Source organism: Corvus hawaiiensis, chromosome 22 (genome assembly GCF_020740725.1).
Source record: "Corvus hawaiiensis isolate bCorHaw1 chromosome 22, bCorHaw1.pri.cur, whole genome shotgun sequence".
NCBI classification, from domain to species: Eukaryota; Metazoa; Chordata; class Aves; order Passeriformes; family Corvidae; genus Corvus; species Corvus hawaiiensis.
The window spans coordinates 6,722,220-6,742,249 of record NC_063234.1 but is presented as its reverse complement, the minus strand read 5'-3'; the positions used below and the strand labels follow the sequence as shown (position 1 = coordinate 6,742,249).

Here is a 20,030-nt window from a genome sequence, read left to right as displayed (position 1 = left end):
CCTCTCCGTGCTCCCCGCACCAATCCAACGCCTTCCTCAGCAGCCAGACATTTCCAAAGGGCTCTGACAGCCAGCTGTGGAGTCATCATTCCCTCACAAAACCCATCCACCCTCACTTCCTTCCCTCCCAACCCCCTCGTGATGCTGCTCACCCCCGAGTTGAGCTGGTGGCCATTTCGCCTTGGCCAACACCTGGAACCCCGAGAGCCACAAACATCTGTCGTGCCACGACCAATTGGAAAGAACAAATAAGCAAACGGGAGGAAATGTGCATATAAAAAACCTTTTTCTCCTGGCATATGGTCAATAAGCTGCAGTTTTTCCTTCCCCAGGGAAGGGATCTAAGTTCTTGGATGATATGATGCTTGGAGATGTCATTTCTTTTTCATTAAAAAAACCAAACCCCCAAACAACCGAAAATTTCCAACCCCAAACTCACAAACTGGTGTTAACAAAACAATGTAAAAGGACAAATCTCCCAACAATGACAACCGAAAAATAAAGGTACACGTCAGCATTTGTAATCAAAAACTACTACATACTGTACTTGGGAAGTCTTCTGGGAAAAGATCATTGGCATCTAGAAAGGACATCACTAAAAGTCTTGAGCAATGATATGTATGAGACACGATGCCATTGGAGGGTGGATGGACGAACCCTTAAGAAACTGTCACTCACAAAACTGTTCCATGACAAGAGAAAATAAGAGATGTAAAAAGGATTGGTTTTCCCCATCCCCACCCCCCCAGGCGTTACAGATTCCTTCTCATTTGTCGGAAACAGCCTCCTCTAGTCTTAGTTTATTTGTTGTGGTTTTGTTTTTGTTTTTTTTAAAAAAAAAAAAAGTCTTCAGCTTTTGAAGAAGTCCATCAGTTTCTGAGATGCACTTGGTTCCACAGCACCAAAGAGCTTCAGCTCTCCCCGTTTGATCTGCTCGCAGGGGCTCTGGGGAAGGGCCTAGCTCACGGCGTTCCCAGAGCCCACGGGAGGAAGAGATGTGCTTCTCGGGGCCTTTCCTTGCATTCCTCCTCCTGGAGAAGTCCCACCGCTCCAGAGGTGCCTGGGCCCAGCTGCAGCAGCCTTGTGCAAGAGGAAACATGAAGCTGCTCTTTTCTCTTCCTTTGGAGACTCCCATTGGCCTTGGAGCCCTTTTCAAGAATGCAATTGCTTTATTATTATTTAAAAATATTTCGTAGTTCGTTTTGTTTTTTTTTTTCCAAAATAGTTGTCTTTTTTTTTTTTTTTTTGTTCCCTTTTTCCATTGCTTAAATTCTAGAAGCTCTTGGCGACTTCTCATTGTTGAGGACAGGGTGTTCCCTCCTGCTGCCGTGATCCTCAGAGCAGCTGCCTGTCTCTGGTCCATGCAGAACACTCAGGAACTGGAGCTTGGACATACAGGGGCAAAGGGGAGCAGGGCCTCGAGGAGGAGGAGTGGGAAGACAGGCAGCTATCAAACCTCCACAGACTGGATTTGGTTCATCTGTGCTCTCATCACCTGGATACTGTTCAGAATTTTCTTCTGGTGTCCTGCTAAAGTGACCCCGACTCGCAGAATGTCCCTTGGGGAGGAAAGGAAACAAACACAAATATCAGGAGATACTTTCTCACAGCAGAACAAGATCACAAATGGTATTTAAAATTATCCTTAAAGTCCCTTTCAACCCAAACCATTCTGCGATTCTGTGATTCTATGACTCCCTGATTCCAGGAGTCCATGAGAACAGTAGGGAGCTGAAGCATCCACAGATTTCTTCCATGAATGCAACAAACGGATGTTTGTGAAACCTCTACTCTCTCACTTTTTCTTGCTTATGGTCCAATGTTTGCACTTCCCACCTACCTGCAGCACCCTCAGAGTCCTGAACCTCAACAGAGAGTGTGAAAGCAAATGCCACAGGCTCTGCTCTCTGCTTGTGAGTCAATTTGTCTTAAATTTTTTACCCTTGTACTGTTTTGGATTTTGGATGCTCTTTCACTTTGTGACACACTAACCCATTTTTTCCAGCCCTCCTCAGTGTGGATCTGACCCTCCATATGCAGATGATGCTGTTCTTGATGCTTTTTCTTTTTGCTGCTAAGACCATGAAGTGATCAATTTTTGCACTTACCCTTTTGTTAAATCATGGCAATCTCAGTTTTGGACAGCTTCTATTTTTCATAGATTCAGACATCTGAGAGAAATAAAGGTCATGCCAAGAGCATGACTGTGGCTCTAAACTGGTCCTATCCGTGTCTCCAGCTGAGCTTGCTCTCATCTCCCCCTTGGTGGACAAACCTCACTCACGAAATCTTCAGATTTTCCTCCTCCCATCAGGGGATGGGAGGCCACATGACCCATACCTGACTGGAAGGAATTTCAGGTGCCTTTTGTCCTCGAGTGTTAGGAGCAGACTTTTAAGGGGAAGAGTGGCAAAACCTTTGCCATGTGTAGAGTGGAGGTTATTGGGTAAAGAAGGGTAAAGAGAAGCTCCAAAGGGTGCTAAAAATTCTTCACTCGTGTCTGTAAACCAGAATAAGACTGTGGCTCTGCACGAGCCTGGTATTCCAAGCTTTTCCCTGGACATTAAATATTTGATTGGATATTGGGAAGGAATTCTTTGCTCAGAGGGTGGGGAGGCCCTGGCACAGGTTGTCCAGAGCAGCTGTGGCTGCCCCTGGATCCCTGGCAGTGTCCAAGGCCAGGCTGGACGGGGCTTGGAGCAGCCTGGGACAGTGGAAGATGTCCCTGCCCATGGCTTTAAGATGAGCTTTCAGGTCCCTTCCAACTCGAATGGTTCTGTGATTCTCGAAAGACAGTTTGGTGTGCCAGGTGTCTGAGGCTGCAGACAAAGCAGTGAGAGCCCCTCCCAGCAGGTCACTGTTGAGACCATGTGGATTTGGTGAACTGAATCAGTTTTCAGGAAACATTCACACTTTGCTGGCTCTCCGAATTTGGACAAACCAGCAGCTGCACTGACATTCCTTTCAACTTCTGCAAAGGCCAGTGAACATCAGGGGGTGGTGTCAAGTCCTGTTACACCACAATTTTCCAAGGAAAAAGGATTTGGACTGTCCTCTCTATTTTACATCCAGCCAAGCAGGTGAGGAATGCGGAATGGAAGTTTGCCAAAACTGGTGGGACATGAGCTGAGGATGCCTTTGGAATTGTGGTGAAGGCTCTTGCAGAGGACTTGAGGGCCATGGTAAGGGACGGGGAGAAGTGGCATTTAAGGGACACAGAGGATGTCTGTGAAAGAACAGCCAGCATTAGCTGGGCTGTCTGCATCCTGCTTGCTGTCAGATATTGCATATAGCAGAATCCAGGCAGGGCTGGGTTGTGGTCTGATACCTCTCTGTGGTCGAAGTTCTTCCCTGCCCCTCAGATTTTGTGGACTCTCTCTCTTTCTGCTGTATAAACACAGCAAATACTGTGCCAAAATCCTCCCCAGAGCCTTGGGATTGTACCACAGATGTCCCAAAAAAGTCAGAACTGCCATGGGAACTTCCCAGCAGCAAATAAGAACAAAAAGCCAGAGAAGGTCACAGTGGCTGTTTGAGTGAATGGATTCTGACTCACTGGTACATTTAAGATCTGGATGATCCAAAAACCTCTCTGGCCACCAGGCTCAGAGGCATTGTAGCCCTTGCAGATGGAGGGTTTCTACAGATACCTGCAGCCAGCCACAAATCTTTCAGCAGAGGCATCAAAGCCCCAGCCAGCCCCAAGGGATTTCAAAACCCACCAGAAGTGGCATTTCAGCTGCCTGCTTTCTCCGAAGAACCTGCTAAAAATTTGTCACTGCAGGATGATTTTAGTGGATGCAGCACAAACTGGAAACCACCCCCCACAAGGGGATCTTAGCAAGGTGTGTGAGGGGATGTGCCTGAGGCTGGAGCCGGGCTCTGCTCGATGTGCAATGGCATGAGAGGCAATGGGAAGAAATCGATGTCAAGGTCTTTTTTAAAACAAGAATGAGCTCAACAGCTCAGTATCACCAGAAATCTGTTTGGATCTTGATATATGACAAGGAAGAAAGAAAAAATGCTTATGTTGCCATGACATAAATACTGGAAAGTTTCCTTCTGACAGTCCATAGAGGAGAAGGTGACCAGCAGGTTAATTGCATTCTGAGGGGAGATTTTAAGTTTCCTATCGCTGTTTCTCTCTTTCCTTAATGTTGTCGCAACATTTTGATGTTAGTTTAAAGCAAACGGGATTTAAACAATCAGTGTTTATATTCTTGCTGGTATAGTCCTCTCACAGTGAAAGACAAAGAATCAGCAGTCTACCTGAAAGATCCACCTGAACACGAGGAAGAACTTCTTTACTGTGTGCCCAGAGAGGGGGTGAAATCTCTTCCCACAGACATAACCCTGAGTGAAGAGCTCTAGAAGACCCTGCTTGAGCAGAAAGGTTGGACTGGATGACCTCCAGTGGTGCCTTTCAACTGTGACCACTCTGTGATCACTCTGTGATTCTGCCTTTCTTAGGCAGAACTTTGCACCATGCTTGTCTCCATCAGTACATCAGCCATCCAAGAGGACTGCAGAGTTCAGAAGTGCTCTGGAGAATTGTCTGATGCTGGCCTGAAATCTCTATTTGTTCTGTGTGGGGGTTTGGACACCCTTGGGGGGTGTTCATTTTCACAATGTGGCAGTGGGGAGAGGAATTCTGCAGGTGCAGAGTGACAGACACATGGTCTGGAGACTGAATAGATTAGAAGTGGCTCCACAAAGCAACAATTCTATAAAAGTAAAACTATATCATATGAAAATAAAATCTAATTCAATACCAATTGCTATAAAACTGCTGGGACTTTCCCTTGTGTTTTGGGACTCAAAGCCTGAGCACTTACTCTACAGTCATCTGAGATACTACATCAAAGGTGGTGAAACCAGCACTGGCAAAGCTCTCCTTGTACTGGCTCATCTTGATGGCATCCAGCCACTCATCCACAGTGTTGAAGCTGGTGTAATCTGGGATTGTGCGGTCAAGGAGGGGGAGGTTCATCCTGAAACACAGAAATGGGCAATGACAGACCAAGAGCTGCAAGCACAACTGTTCCTGAGCCCTCCAGCAGCTGGAGGACCTGGATCAGCATCAGTCACGGTGCAGGCACTGCACTGTATGGTGGAATTCCACCCAGAAACCACTGTCCTGCCGAGGGAGGGACTGTGCAGAGCAGCAGGGAAGCCTTTCTGGAGCAGTTCATGCAGGGGAGGCAGGAACCATCAGAGATGATGGGATGCAGCTTTAAATCCTGGCTGCACAAGGGGAGAAAGCTCGTTCTCATAACAAGACCAGTGCTTCCCACAAGCTGGTGCATCCCAGCCAGCCCAGGGAAACTCCACACTGCCTCACGGGGCTTTATCTGCTTCCAGTGCAGTGGGACTGGAATACCAGGACAATCCCACTGCTCCAGCATCCCCATGTCCATGAAGCCAAGGTGCTCCTCTGTGCGCAGAGTGCACTGTCCATGAGCTGCCTGTGCTCACCAGAGCTATCCAAGGAGAGGGACCCTGACATCTGTATCCCTGCTCTGTGGATGTCCCAAGCCTGGCAGTGTCCAAGGCCAGGCTGGACGGGGCTTGGAGCAACCTGGGACAGTGGAAGGTGCCCCTGCCCATGGCAGGGGGTGGTGGACTGAGATGGGCTTTGAGGTCTCTTCCACCCCACACTGTGATTCTGTGATCTTTCAATGCCCTCCCTATAAGGGATCAAACATGGGCCAAGCTCTAAAGTAGCTCCTGAGAGGTGCAGGGATGGGGCCACCAGGACCCAGAGGACACTAGACCTGTTCAGAGGAGCCAAAGGACAAGAGGAGGACAGAGACACATACCCAGAGGAGAGAGGTGCCATGGCTTTCAGGCTGTTCGGATTTCGGATCATTTTATCCAAGGTGTTGACAATCTGCCCAAATTTGGGCCTGTGGTTTCGATCCTTCTGCCAACAGTCAAGCATCAGCTGGTGAAGGGCATTTGGGCAGTCCATGGGTGGTGGCAGTCGATAGTCCTGCTCGATGGCATTTATCACCTGCAGGAGGAGAAAGAAGCATCAATACAGCTGTGATAAAACCTATTTCATTCATAATGTGCCTTTTCTTGGATCCTGAGGGTGACTGACACGACTGATCCTGCAGCCTGTACTCACCGCTGCCTTCCCATCTCACCCCCACCTCACACGGTAACCTCCAGCCCTCAGCAGGTCAGGTGAGGTGTCCTGGGAGGTGACACCAGCCTTGCTCAGCCATCCGGCCTGGCTGGCTGATTGTCATGACCAGCCTCCTGATCTGGGGAAAGGAGTGTCCCTGCTGCCCTGACAGGACGTGTGATCCCACAGCTCCAGGCAGGGGAGTCAGAGGGAAGGGATCGCACTTCCCGACAGGCCACAGCACAACAGCTTGCTGGGAGAACAACCCCATCCAGAGAAGGGGGGAGTTACAGACAGGGAACCTGTCCCTGTGTTTTCCATCCTCCCGTGGTGTTTTCTGCTCCTGACACAAACCAGCTCGTCCAGGTGACGGGGCTGTGCCATGGGCTGGGTGTGCTCAGTCAGCAGAAACAGCTGGATCTTCCTGCAGTGCTGTGCAAGTGCAGAACACCATGGGGAGGACTCAGACCCCAGACAGCAGAGCCAGGCCCAGGAGAACTTGGCTGCAGTGTGCACAGAAGGGCTGCAGCACAGCTTGCTTAAGCCCCATTGCAGCTCCAGGCTCATCCAAGAAGGCTCTGGTCCCTCCTTACTGCTCCACACAATCCGGGAAAACGTCTGGTCTTGCAGTGTCCAGTGGAACAAGGGCTGGAGGATCTTCTTCAAGGGGAACTCCACCTCCCTGCCACTCTGCAGCCCTCCATCCTCTCCTGGGTGACAAAGGAGGATGGAGCTGCTCCACTTCTTCCAGGAACATCTGTTCCTCCAACAGAGGCATGTGCAGGCAGGGTTCTCCTGCCTCCTTGGCCGTGCACAGCACAGGCACTGAAGGACGAGCAGAAGGAGCCTTGGACACCAGAGATGGGCTTGTGCATGGCAACGGAACCCAGAAGGATGGACAAAAACCAGAACTGAGGACACTGCAGAAAGCAGGAGCAGATCTCGAAATGAGCAACTCTCCGTGGGAATGATGGAAAAGGGGAGGAAGAGTGACAGGACCTCCCTCAGGGATCCCAAGGAAGGACCTCGATGTCTCTGGCTATTCTCACCATGGGATCAAGGCTGCCATGGCTTTGTCCAGCCATGTCTTGCACAATTCCAAGGACAGAGATCTTCCTGGTGGGATTCCCCAGGGCTGTGCCCGTATCCTGCAGAAGGACTAGACATACTTGTGGTGGTGGATATATTGTTGAGCAGGGAGACCACACAGAGAAAATTACTGGGAATGGGAATAGGAGAGAAACAGGGAAGGGCTGGTGGCTGATCCATGCCAAACAACCCAGAGTGTGAGGTGGGGCATCTGGCAGGGTTTGAGATGGCCTGTGGCTCCAGGCAGGGAATGGATTGGGAGGTGCTGCAGTCATGTGTGGCCAAGGTGCTGGGCAGGCTGACCTCAGACACGGGGCTGGCACTGCTGCTGCCAGAAGCTGCCAGATGGAAAAGTCCTTCCCCAGCTCTGCTGCGCTGGCTGGACATGGTGGTGCCCCACAGGGCCTGTGAAGGTCTGACCAGAGGCAACTCGTCTACAAATCACTGATGGGAGGGTGGAGCTGGGGAGGGTTGGTCTCTTCTTCCAGGTAACAAGTGGCAGGACTAGAGTAAACGGCCTCAAGTTGCACCAGGGAAGGTTTAGATTGGATGGTAGGGAACATTTCTTCATGGAAAGTGCTCTCAAACATTGAAACAGGCTGTGCAAGGAAGTGGCGGAGTCACCATCCCTGGAAGGCTTCAAAAGGTGTGTGGATGTGGCCCCTGGGACATGTTTAAGGTGAACGTGGCAGAGCTGGGTTGATGGTTGGACTCAACGATCTCAGAGCCTTTTCCAGCCTCAATGATTCCATGGCTCCTGATGTGCTTTGTGCAGCTCAGGGATCCTCCCAAGGGGTGCTGAGCCCCAGCCCAGCTCCTGGGGTGTCAGGTCTGCCCAGGACAGCGGCAGGGGAGGCGTAGGTGGGGACCAGCACCACACAAGCGCCAAGCACTCATCTCTGCCCAAGCTGAGCTGTTCCCAGCCAGTCCCGCTGCCATCAGCCGCATCCCAGAGGCAGCCCCAGCCCCAGCTCTCTCCGTGTCCTCTCCCAGCAGCCGTCCCAGGCGCTCACACCCCAGGGTCAGGAGGGTAATCTGCCCTCAATATCCGCCACGCTCCTCCGCAGCAGGACCAGCTGTGCTTAAGTGGTGACAGCTTCTGGGCCGTCGTGTCCCGCGGCAGGGAAAGGGGCAGCAGGGGCTGGGGACAGCGACGCGCAGCGGGAGGTGCCAGGGCACAGGCCCAGCTCTGCCATCCCGGCACAGCGACCGCGGCTGCCGCTGCACCACCGCTGTGCCAGGAGAAACAGCGAGGGAAGAGCTCCAGGAGAAGGACAAGGGAGGGGAAGGTACAGGGACATCTGGTGCAGGACATGCTTGAAACTGAGGTGACAACGGAGGCTTAGCAGGAAGGGAATTGTCCTTGCTGAGAAGGGCAGACCCCTAAGTCCCATCCCTCTGCCTCAAAGAACTGATGGAAACATTTTCCTGGTGTGGCAGGGGCTGGGGCAAGGCTGTGATCAGCCAAAGGTTCTAAGGCATCATCAACCTGCTCCAGGCTTAGGAATTCATGCTCATAAATTTCCCACCAGGCATTAGGGAGGAAACCATCCCACTCTGGAGAAACCTGATGTGGCATGGATGGAGATGTACTGAGATGGAAAAGGTCTGATCTTTCACAGGGACAGGAGGAGGGACAGGAGGCAGGTGGAAGCTTGGCTCTCACTCTCTCCCTCTAAGGCAAGGCCTTAGGAGCCCACAGGATGGTGGAGATGGATGTCTGAAGGCTTCCAAGGGACTGCCCAGAGGCTGCTCTGGGACACACTGGAAGCCAGGCAGATACTGCCATGAGCAGGTCTGCAAGAGCCAGGACGAGCTTTCTGTGTCCCAAGGGTCCACCCAGGAGCTTGGCGTTACATCCTGAGTGCTCATGAGGGGAGGAAGGGCAGCACTTCTGAGAGACAGTGTTAAAAGAGCCCTTCTGACACACACATGCAGGTGCAGCATCCTCACAGCACTCACTGCCACCGGCCAGGCGGGCTCTGAGCCCCAGGTTCCAGGCCAAGAGGAGCAGGGGGAATAGGAACGGCCTTGCTGTGCTGAGGGCAGGGACTGCAGCCACGGGCCATCCTTGCAGGGAGGCAGGGAAACTGCTGGATCCCGGGGAGCAAGGAGTGCATGAAACTGTTTGACCTGAATTAGAGCAGAGGAATGAAATATTTAAAATTGAACATGTTCTGAAGTACCTCATGGTTTTGGTTTCTAGCTGTGTCTAAGTTACTTAGCCTCTTACAGACCCCAGTCCGAGCTTCCCGTGGGAGATTTAATGACCATTTAATGGAAAATGTCCCTGATCATGGCAGGGGGTTGGAAGGAAAGGATCTTTAAAGGTCTCTTCCAACCCAAGCCACTCTGTGGCTTTGTAACAGACTTTCCTGGAGTGCCTGTGATCCCTGCAGATGAAGCTCTGCTCCACGGGCTCTCAGCTCAGGGACATCTCCTTTTCCACCCACCTGGTCCTTCCCTTTCTCAGCACCTGCCAACACTCCTGGGGTGCTCCCCTTAACCCTGTGCAGTGGGTACTGTGCCATGCCCAACCTCTGCCACAGCAGCACCATGGGGCCAGAACAAATCCCAAAATTATCCCCATTACTGCTTCCAAAGCTGTTGACCTTGGACACCTCTGCCACGACAGAGAAGGCTCTGGACATGCCACAGGCTGGGACAGGCTGTGGCCACGCTTTGGCCTTGCAGTGCTCCCCGTTCCAGTGTTTCTGGCCCTGGTTGAACTCACGTCCTGGTTGGTCATGTCCCAGTAGGGCCGCTCTCCGTACGACATCACCTCCCACATGACTATTCCATAGCTCCACACGTCGCTGGCCGAGGTGAACTTCCGGTACTGAATGGCCTCAGGTGCTGTCCATCGGATCGGGATCTTCCCACCCTGCAAGATAAAAACAGGCCATGGTGACACAGAGAGCAGGAGCAGCTGAAAACCAGCAGTGCCCACAATATCTGCCTGTGATATTCTGGTCAAATCCCAGAAGGAAGGGAGCACAGGACTATCTATCCCTCAGGGTGGATGTGGATTGTCCAGCCACGCTGCAAGCCTTCAAAGCTGATGATTTTCCCCATTTGGTGACCTGTCCCACCACCTGAGGAAGGAGCTTTTCCTGTTGTTCATCTTGAACCTCCCCAGCCATGTTTTTGTTTATCGCCCCTTCTTGTATCATCTGGTGCCCCTGCAAAGAGTTTGGCTCTGTCTCTTCATTACTGCCCCACAGGTCACTTGGACGTGTCCCCTCAGCCTCCTCGTCATCACCTTAACCAAGGCCAGCTCCTTCCCCCTGCCTCCTGCTCCAGTGATCCTCAGCACGGCAAAATGCCCACGGTGCTAAGAGGGTCTCTGGTAGAAAAGGGAATGGCCAGGCATGTAAAAAACCCAAAGCGATCTCCCTCCGTCCTTTTGCTGACACCTGGCTACCTCCAGAGCAGAATAAAGGGAGTGAGAACACGTTCCTCCTCAGCCTTCTACAGCTTCGTCTCTTGGAAGTCAGCAATACACCGTTCCTGGGCTGAGTGCTGGTGTCCCAGTCTGTCTGTGGATATACACCTGATCCAGCAGGTTCTGATCCTTCAGCATGGGATGGGGGTCACTGGCAGGAAATGGGATGGACTGGGTGGGCACTGGGGTCTCTGTCACCCAGCTCTGGAGAAATCAGGACTCTCCACTCCCACTGAGGAGTTAAGCACAGGAGTGGCACACACAAGTGGGGACACAGGGATTGCAAGGCTCTGCTTAAGCCCTTCCTGCCTCCTGATTTTCTACCAGGGACTTTGGACTTGAGCCATTCACTCGAGGGACCTTCTGGAGGGAAAATCTTCCCCCATGCTGAAAAAATAAGCAGAAGTGTCTGTGTTTTGTGGCTGTGAGAAGATTAAAGAACATTATATTTTGTCAATGAACAACTGCCATGTCTTATTAAGGGTCTCCCAGGACTCAGCCCCAGTACATGCCAGAATAATGAAAAAAGATAATGTTCCTTAATCTTCTCACAGCCACAAACCTCAGACAAAATATTATGTTTTCCACAAGAGGGGAAGACGAAGCAACCCACACCAAACAGGATGTCCTCCCCATCAGGCAGACTCTTGACAGAGCTCCTGGCAAGCAGTGGATTTTAAAAATGGCTAAAAAAAAGCCCTAAAGTAGAAATTAGACTTTGGGGGATCCTTGTGGGGTCTCACTTCAGTGAGACCTCCCATCTCTGTCGGGTCTGACCTGGAGCTTCACCACTCTGAAGACTTTCCTAAGGTCCAGCATGAACCTCCCAGGCCAGAGCTTGTGGCTTCTGCCCACCCATGGACACAAGGTCACTGGGAGAATGATGATAAAAACCATTTTGCAGAGGAAGATACTTCTGGTACAGCAGGTGCACATAATCTGTCATTACGGATGATAAATGTCCTGCTACAGTGCCCACAGTTCAAGGAGAATAAATTAGGGATGACGAGTTTATTATTAGAGAGAAAAGCTACAGGCACAAAACCAGGGATAGAGAACAGCAGTAAACACCATGTATTTAGTTAACGAAGGGAAAGTTAATTGGCTGTAAGGAACATGTTGTGAAAAATAAATGTTATTAGTGATCGTAAAAGCCATCGATGGCTGCGTGAGATGGACGAGTTGATGTCTGAAGCTACACAGATGAGAATAAACCCACACATTTTTAGGTGTTTGTTAGGTATTCAGCTACTCATAAAACTCACTAAGAGCTATGCCAGGCATCTCATCGTTGCCAGCTTCAAAAGACCCAGGAGAGGTGACTTCCTACAGGTCATGCCCCAGCTCTATCAGCACTTATTTCCAAGAATTCCTGTCCTGGGCACTGATCCTGATGCACTGTGCAGAGTGATGCTGTGTGGTATGCATGAGGACTCCTGGCTGAGAGCTCACTGAGCAAAACCAAATAATCCTCTGGTCCTGGTGCACCTTCTGCAGCCTGACACGAGCCACGAGTTCTTGGTGGCACTTGTGTCTGTGGCACCGAGGTGTTCCTGGGAGGTTGTTACATGATCACGAAGTCATTTCTAGGAGTCTTTTTCTGGTTAATTTGAATACTCTCCGGAAGATCAGTATCCAGTATCTGGCACCCACCCACACTTCCTACACTTCAGTCTGTCCTTCCTGGGGCTGAGCCAGTGAGACAACATGAGGAAGGACAGCAGGGCAGCACAACTGGACAGTGATGGTAAAAAACCCAGACTTGCTGCCCTGGCACCAAATCTGTCAGGACGGGGTCTCATCCCAAAAGACCCCAGCTGAATCACATGGGGAGGGTGCAGCGCATGATCCCAACCACGGGCTTTTCAGGGACATTCTCATCTGGGACCTTTCCACTGCTGACACCCTAAAAAAGTGCTCCCCACTGTCCAGGGGGAGGTCCCCCCTTTCCCTCTCCCGCTCCTTCCCTCACCCCTGTCCCTCCCTCGCTGGAAAAGCAGCATTACCAGAGCACTGGTGTAGGTGGGGTCAGAGGTGTCGTCCTCCAGGAAGCGGGAGAGGCCGAAGTCAGACACCTTGCACACCAGGTTGCTGTTGACCAGGATGTTGCGGGCGGCCAGGTCCCGGTGCACGTAGTTCATGTCCGCCAGGTACTTCATGCCCGCGGCGATGCCCCGCAGCATCCCCACCAGCTGGATCACCGTGAACTGCCCGTCATTTTGCTGAGGGACACAGGGACAGAGTGACAGGAGCCTCTTTCCACACCCGTGGCAGGATATGCCATGAGTACGTTCCCTCCCAGGGAGGGTGCGGAGCGCAGAGCTCACAGGGGCTGGGAGTCACCTCACACATCCCGAGGGCACCACTACGGCAGCTGCTGTCACCCCAAAATGCACCCACCCTGCACAGGAGAGCTCAGAAGGGACAATCTGTTCCTATTGACCAGGTTACTTCCCTTCGACAGAGTCAATTATCCCCTTCAAACCCAGAACCAGAAATATTTAGGCAGAGCGGCTGGAGGTGGAGTCCTGCTGGGTTAAAGCTGTGTCAGACTGTCCCTCTGTGTCCACGGCTCAGCCTGGATGTGCACCTGTGGGCAGGTAGGCACAGCCTCTCGCTAGGATGAGTGGACAGGCATGTAAGAGATGACAGCCCTGGTGCTGCCACCCCCACCTGTGCTCTGAAACACAGACCTCTGCACTGTGCAGCAGCTGCCCCAGTGGCAGGGCATGCCGGGCAGGGAAGGCCTCTGGGAAGGGCACCTTCCAAAATCCCCTCTGTGCTAGCACAGCCTCTGGAGCTGCACACTCCCAGATCTCGTACCCGCAGGAAGGAGTCCAGGGAGCCATTCTCCATGAACTCAGTGATGATCATGACTGGAGAGCTTTTCGTGACCACACCCTCCAGGTGGATGACGTTGGGGTGGTCGAACTGCCCCATGATGCTGGCCTCACTCAGGAAGTCGCGCCTCTGCTTCTCCGTGTAGCCAGACTTGAGGGTCTTGATGGCCACAAAGATCTCTCTTTTGCCAGGAAGCTTGAGATGCCCACTGCACACCTCGCCAAACTCCCCTGTGAATGCAAGGTAGGGCCCGTCAGCCTCCCCCACCTCTGCTGTGCCCTGAGGGACCCCCGGTCCCAGCTGTGCCTGCCCTGCCCATCCCTGATCCGTGTTCCCTCCCCTCTGCACCCCTCCAGCCGCACTCATCCGTGTGGAGCACTACACATGCCATTATGTGCACATGGGAGCTGATGGTTCTGCTTCTCCCGCACTGGACACCCCTGCTCCTTCTAATCCAGCCTGGGGCTTAGTGAGATCTTAGTGACATCAGTTTCCCCAGTGCAGGTAAGGCTAAATCCTCCCAAATCCTGGCACCACGAAGGAGACCGTGCTGCTGAGGGCCAGCCAGCTGTTCCCAGGTCACCTACCTGCCCCAATCACCTGCTCGATTTTGACACAAGAGATATCGATTTCTTTTGCAAATTCCCTGACAGCCTCATTGGGATCTTCGTAGGTGAAAGGATCGATATAAATCTTCATCCCTGGAGTCACTGCGTAAAGGTGAGGGAGAGAGTCAGACAGATGGATGCAACTGGAATGGTTGGCACCAAGGAAAAGAGAAACCTGTTTGAGTGACAGTCTTTTCACCTCAGCAAGTTGCATAGTCAAGGTATGAAGCAGACAGAGAGAAACAGTCTGAGAAAGAACCTGTTTCACAGGATGGTTAAAGCTGGATTTCATGAACATTGGCCCACAAGTCATTGTTGGGGCAGTGGGGAGCTACATCGTGAACCTGGACTACAAACTGCAGACAGACTCCTCCATGGGGGATCTGTGACCCTTCCAGGAGCTGTGCAAGCAGGAGGGACAGTCCAGTCTGCCCTGTTCTCCTGACTGGTACCCGGGCCCAAGGCTGGGCTCCCTCTTGGGAGCCCCAAGACAAGTAGTGGGGCACACCAGGAAAATCACAAAGGGCAGGTTCCTCTTGCGAGGCAGAGCAGGGGCCACATGGGAAAGGCAGTGGCCATGGACCTGGTGAGGCTGGACTGCTGCTGCCACATCCCAGCCACCTGCACTGTGGGACAGCTCTTACCTGTGCTGTCCCCTTTCTATACTCACTTTGTGGCCCCTGGCTTACTCCAAAATGGGCTATTTGGAGAGCAGAGATCACAGCTCCCTACATGAGGAGCCCCACACAGCACCAGGCTACGACTGCCAGCTCCAGGATGCTGGCTGGATTCAGGGGTTCTGCAGTGCTCACAGGCTCCCTGGGCCTTGGCAATTCACTGCAGTGTCTGCACAGCAATCACTGCTGGGGGCTGAGCAGGGACTGAGCCCGGGCATGGGGTGCTGGGTGTGGAAGGGGCTCAGAGGCACCCCAGGCTGTACCAGCTCTGCTGCATCCCACGGCACCAGGCCTGTTCCGAGTGGTGCAGGCACAGTGATTAAACCCACCCCAGCCTGGAGCTGTCATGTCCCACACCAGGCCTGGGAGAACGTGCGAATGTGTGTTTGCAGCCCAGACTGACAAACAACCCAGAGCTGCATTTACATAATGTCTCCTGAAAAGTGTCATTTTCCTGGTAAGTGATCTCGAGGCAGCCAGCACAGGCTGCTGGGGCACAGGGCTGCAGCTCTGCCTTTTGGGACATGCTTCCCAGGTAAAAGCAGGAGCAACAGTGAGTCCTGAGTGGAAACACTACTGGTGTTTCCCATGCTCTGAGCAGGGCCTGGATTTGTACAGGAACAAGGTATTAAAAGGGTGGAAATCCTGAAGCTGCAAGTAGAACATGAGGAAAATCACAATTGAGATTGGAATAAAGCAGGATTAGAGTGACAGGGGGAGAAAGGAACTTCAGGGACATGCAGGCAGGGGTTAATCATAGAACCATGGAATGGTTTGGGTTGAAAGGAGTCTTAAATGACCTCATCTCATTCCACCCCTGCCATGGGCAGGGACACCTGCCACTATCCCACGGTTCTCCAAGCCCCGTCCAACCTGGCCTTGGATGCTTCCAGGGATGGGGGAAGGAGCATGCACTGGGGTGATGCCATGAAGACTTTTTGCCTTTTCTTTTATACCCCTGTTATACCTTTTTACAACTTCTTTTTGCCTACATTCTCGGGCTTGTTTGTTCAGCTGGGAGACTCAGCATTTTAGAAGCTTCGTAGCCAGGGATCAGTGTGCCCCAGACCCCAAGGTCCTCTCCAGAACACGTTCTGTAAACTAAGATAGAACCATCCAGGGGAAGGCTCCTTGGGGAGGGGGGGCTCACTTGAGCCTCTCATTGGGGAATCTTTGATAGATGTGCTAATTAGTAGCACCTATAATGTTATACCAGATCTTTTGGGGGTGGGCATTGCGGGGTGCATTTTGGTGCATATGACCTGGATGTGTGCACCTAAGGATCCTTAAAATAAATACCAAAGTAAAATCCCTTTTCCCTTCTAACCATGTTTGACTCTTGATTTTAAGAACAGGAAAAGGCATCAGGGTGAGGCAGGGTGTGCAGTGAGGCTGAGCAGGAATGCTGGATGTGAGGGAGTGCCTTGCACAGGGATGCTGGAAGAGGGAGGCTGCAAGAGAGGGCATGTTAGGTATTGTATTATATACCTATATATAGCTATATCTCATATCTTCTGGGAATCTGGGAGCACTGGGATGAGCTCTAGCAAAGGTGTGTGGGTTCCTGCAGGAGGACAGCACTCTGCAGGACAGGGATAGGTCAGGGAAGGGGTCTCACTGCTGCCCAGGACATGGGCAAAGCTCAGGAGCTGGAGGAGCAAGACAAGGTGTGGTGGCAGAGGCTGCAGCACAGAAGAGGGTGACGCTTCAGGGGGTGTTGGTTGTCACAGAGGTCTGGAGGACGTGCCCAGGGGCTGGCACCTGACAGCGTGCAGGGCTGAGAGCAGCGCAGGGACCAGGGGCTGGGGGGATCCGGAGCTGCCCTGCCCACACACACATGCACACCCTGCCCGGACCCTCCCCGCAAGCCCTGAGTGAACAGGAGCACGAACCGAGCAGCGGGCGGCCCCCCGGGGCCGGGGGGGGCCCCCGGTACGTACTGTGGCCACTGGTGTAGTGCTGCAGCTTGTCCGTGTACTCCGAGTCGGCCCGCTCGAAGCCCCGTCTTCTGGAAGGGAAGGGAGACCTGAGCACAGCATGGGCCCCTCGGGGCTGAGGCTGCGCTGCAGGGACACCTCTGTCCCCTCACCGTGCTCCCCCCACCTCCCCTGTCCCCAGTGCCCGGCCCTGCCCGGCCCTGGCTGTGTCTCAGCCTGCCCTACCTACTGCACACGATGCCGATGACCACGACGGCGATGAGGAACACCAGCCCTGCCGCCGAGGAGCCGATGATGAGCGGCAGCTTCTCCTGCACGCTGGTCTGGTACTCGGCTGGCACATGGGGACAAGGGAACAGGTTACTGTGGCACGGGATGGGCCATCATGCACGAGGTCATCACAGGCAGAGGATGGCCCTGAGCACGGGCCACGTTTGCTTCCTGGCATGGCTTTGGTCTGGGACAGTCAGGACCCCCTCTGGTTGGGGGATGTGTCCCAGAAGGAAGGTTGGATGGAGCTATTCCTTCTGGGAGAAAAGTTTAGTCCTGTGGATGCGTGCTGTGCCTTGTTCTTGGCCCCAGGGCCAGAAAACTGGCTTGGCCTGTTTTATTTAGCAGCACAAATTTAGAAAATTAAGACATGGCTCTGTGTTTGTCATCAGCAGCTGTGCAGGTAGAAAACACAAATTTTGCTTCCTCTATATCCAGCTGAGCAGACACATCCCCACAGCACAAACGCTGGGCAGAAACTGGGGCATTCCCTGCATGGACCAAGCACCCAGGCCTCTCTCTGGGTCCTGAATGCGATTTGTCATCACACCCTTGAAGGGACTGACAGCAAGGGGACCAGCACTGCTGCACGTCCATCTCCACGTCTCTCTAGATCCTGAGCCACCTTGACAGAGGCAGCTGCAGACTCACCTTCAGTCATGGTCTGGAAATACATCTTCCCACTGTAGCGGCCGTACCCGGCCACGGTGCGTGCCCGCACCTGGAACACATAGATGGTGCCAGCCTTGAGGTTCTGCACTGCCACTGTGTTGGTGGGGCTCTTCACTGTGGTCGAGTTCAACTCGCTCAGATCCTGCCGAGAAAACACAGATCTGTCATCAGAAAAATCAGTCCAGAATCAGGCGCTGCACTTCTGGGAAGAGGAAGGGCAGGAGACCAGGGTGGAGAGACCACCAAGGTCTGAACAAACAGGTCTTTCCTCCTGGCAAGGAGACACAGACTCAGGGATGTGAGGGTGGATATCCCTGGGCTATTCACCACCTCTCAGGAAAGGCTCTAAAGAAGGCAGCAGCTAGAAAACCCACATTGCTTCTCTAAGCCTTGAGGTCAATGGAGATGGGAACTTCCCTCTTCTGTGCCTTCTGTTAGCACTGTCCTCCTCCCCCACCCCTCCTGCTGTGCCTTATCCAGCCTCAGCACACTCCATTTGCTCTTCCCCATCTCCCATCTCCCTTTGCCAAGAGGTAAAGCCCACCTGAACACTGGGTTTTGGACCTCAGGAGAAGTTCTGCTCCCACCCCACTGCCCAGGGCCTCCTTCTCCAGGGGCCACGGCCAAGTTTCCAAGGCTGGAGACCCCAAGAGCATATTTCAAAGTGATAATAAGACTATTTCCAAACTTTTGTTCTGCCCCCTGTCTGCAGTTTTGTAGCTGAGGACTGGAGCAGTCACACACTGGTGCAGATGGCATTGCACTTGTGTAGGTGATGGATCCATCGCTGCCCTTAGGAACTGTGCCCTTAACCCTGGCACTGGGGGACAGGCAAGGTCTCCTCATATAAGAGAACAGGCAGTCTCTGTCTCCCAGGGACATGAAGTCAACAGAGGAGGATGACACAGGGTCCTGAGTGTGGCCAGAGAAAGGTGGCCGGGAGCCTGGCTGCCATGAAGTCCCGAAAGTCAGGGCAAAACAGCAATGTCAACAGCACAACGCTTCTGGGAAACAGAGAGCTCTCGGGAAAGCCCAGCTGTCAGCAAGCGCCCGAGAAAAGGAGGTGCAGGCAGAGATTTTGGAATCCAGTGCCTGTAGTGACACTGAAGGTGCTCATCCCTCCTGGCTGCTCCTTGGGTCTGGCAGGTCAGGCTGCCCTGGCAGATCACCAGATGGAACAGAGAAGCAGCAGCTCAAAATCTGAGCTGGCAAGTTCCCAGTGAGTCCCTGAGATCTGCTGACTTCGAGTCACTGCACCCTCAGTGAGGAGGGGCCACCTCGTGAGACTCTGGCAGGGACTGGCAGAAAGTGAGACATGAGGTTTGGGGAACCCCGTAAGTGTGACTGAGGGTGTTACCAAGGGACTGACCTTTGTCCCAGCTCTGAAATGACAAGGGTGGCATGGAGACATTTCTGCTCTTCCCATGGGAACAGTGGTCAGAGTGAAACTCCCAGGAAAGAGAAAGCACCTACTTCTCCTCACCAACTTCTGCAGTGGGGTGCTGATGGACAGAGGGTAACGAAGGGGCAATCGGGCAGAAGGAAGGTCCCACAGAATCACAGAAGCATTAAGGTTAGAAAAGTCCTTCAAAACCATCAAGCCCAACCTTTGACCGATCCCCACCTTGTCCCCAGCCCAGAGCATTGAGTGCCATGTCCAGCCATTTCTTGAACACCTCCAGGGATGGGGACTCCAAACCTCCCTGGGCACCCTTTCCACAAAGAAATTATTCCTGCTGTCCAACCTGAGCCTCCCCTGGCACAGCTTGAGGCTATGTCCTCTTGTGCTGTTGCTTTTTTCCTGCAAGAAGAGACTGACACCCACCTGGCTGCACCCTCCTGTCAGGGATCTTGTGGTCATAGAACCATGGAACAGTTTCAGTTGGAAGGGGACCTTAAAGCTCACCCAGTTCCACCCCCTGCCATGGGCAGGGACACCTTCCACTAGACCAACTTGGCCTTGGACACTTCCAGGGATGAGGCACCCAGAGCTGCTCTGGGCACCCTCTGCCAGGGCCTCCCCACACCATCCAACCTGGCCTTCAACAGAGTTAATTTCTTGCCTCAAGCCGTTGGTTGAGCAGTGCTCTGCTGTGGATGGCGGTAAAAGAGGGGCCTGGCAGGAATGTGTTTCTTCCAGTGTGTGGCCCAATCCAAGGGGTGGAAATGCTGATGGCAAATCCTTCTGCAGGGAGTGCAGGGGAGCTCTGCATTACATGTAGGGGCATGGAGGAATGGGACAAGGGGGAATGGCTTTAGACTGAAAGAGAGTAGGGTTAGATGGGACATTGGGAAGGAATTCCTCCCTGTGAGGGTGGGCAGGCCCTGGCACAGGGTGCCCAGAGCGGCTGTGGCTGCCCC

At 53.0% G+C, this 20,030-nt stretch overlaps 1 protein-coding gene across 4 annotated transcripts in view; it reads right to left on the bottom strand.

Moving 5' to 3' along the window:
* Positions 1 to 267: 267 nt before the first annotated feature.
* Positions 268 to 20,030, bottom strand: part of EPHB2 (EPH receptor B2) — a 130,770-nt gene continuing 111,007 nt past the window's right edge. The window contains exons 7-16 of one of the 4 annotated variants that reach the window (XM_048326269.1): positions 17,649 to 17,811; positions 16,953 to 17,061; positions 16,683 to 16,798; positions 14,093 to 14,215; positions 13,488 to 13,735; positions 12,671 to 12,886; positions 9,954 to 10,103; positions 5,820 to 6,013; positions 4,836 to 4,991; positions 268 to 1,559 (exon numbers count right to left, since the gene is read on the bottom strand). In XM_048326269.1, the coding sequence (XP_048182226.1) occupies positions 1,451 to 1,559; positions 4,836 to 4,991; positions 5,820 to 6,013; positions 9,954 to 10,103; positions 12,671 to 12,886; positions 13,488 to 13,735; positions 14,093 to 14,215; positions 16,683 to 16,798; positions 16,953 to 17,061; positions 17,649 to 17,811 (1,584 nt within the window). In that variant the 3' untranslated portion in view covers positions 268 to 1,450. The remainder of the gene's footprint in view (positions 1,560 to 4,835; positions 4,992 to 5,819; positions 6,014 to 9,953; positions 10,104 to 12,670; positions 12,887 to 13,487; positions 13,736 to 14,092; positions 14,216 to 16,682; positions 16,799 to 16,952; positions 17,062 to 17,648; positions 17,812 to 20,030) is intronic. The other 3 variants (XM_048326270.1, XM_048326271.1, XM_048326272.1) reach the window with 3 other exon arrangements.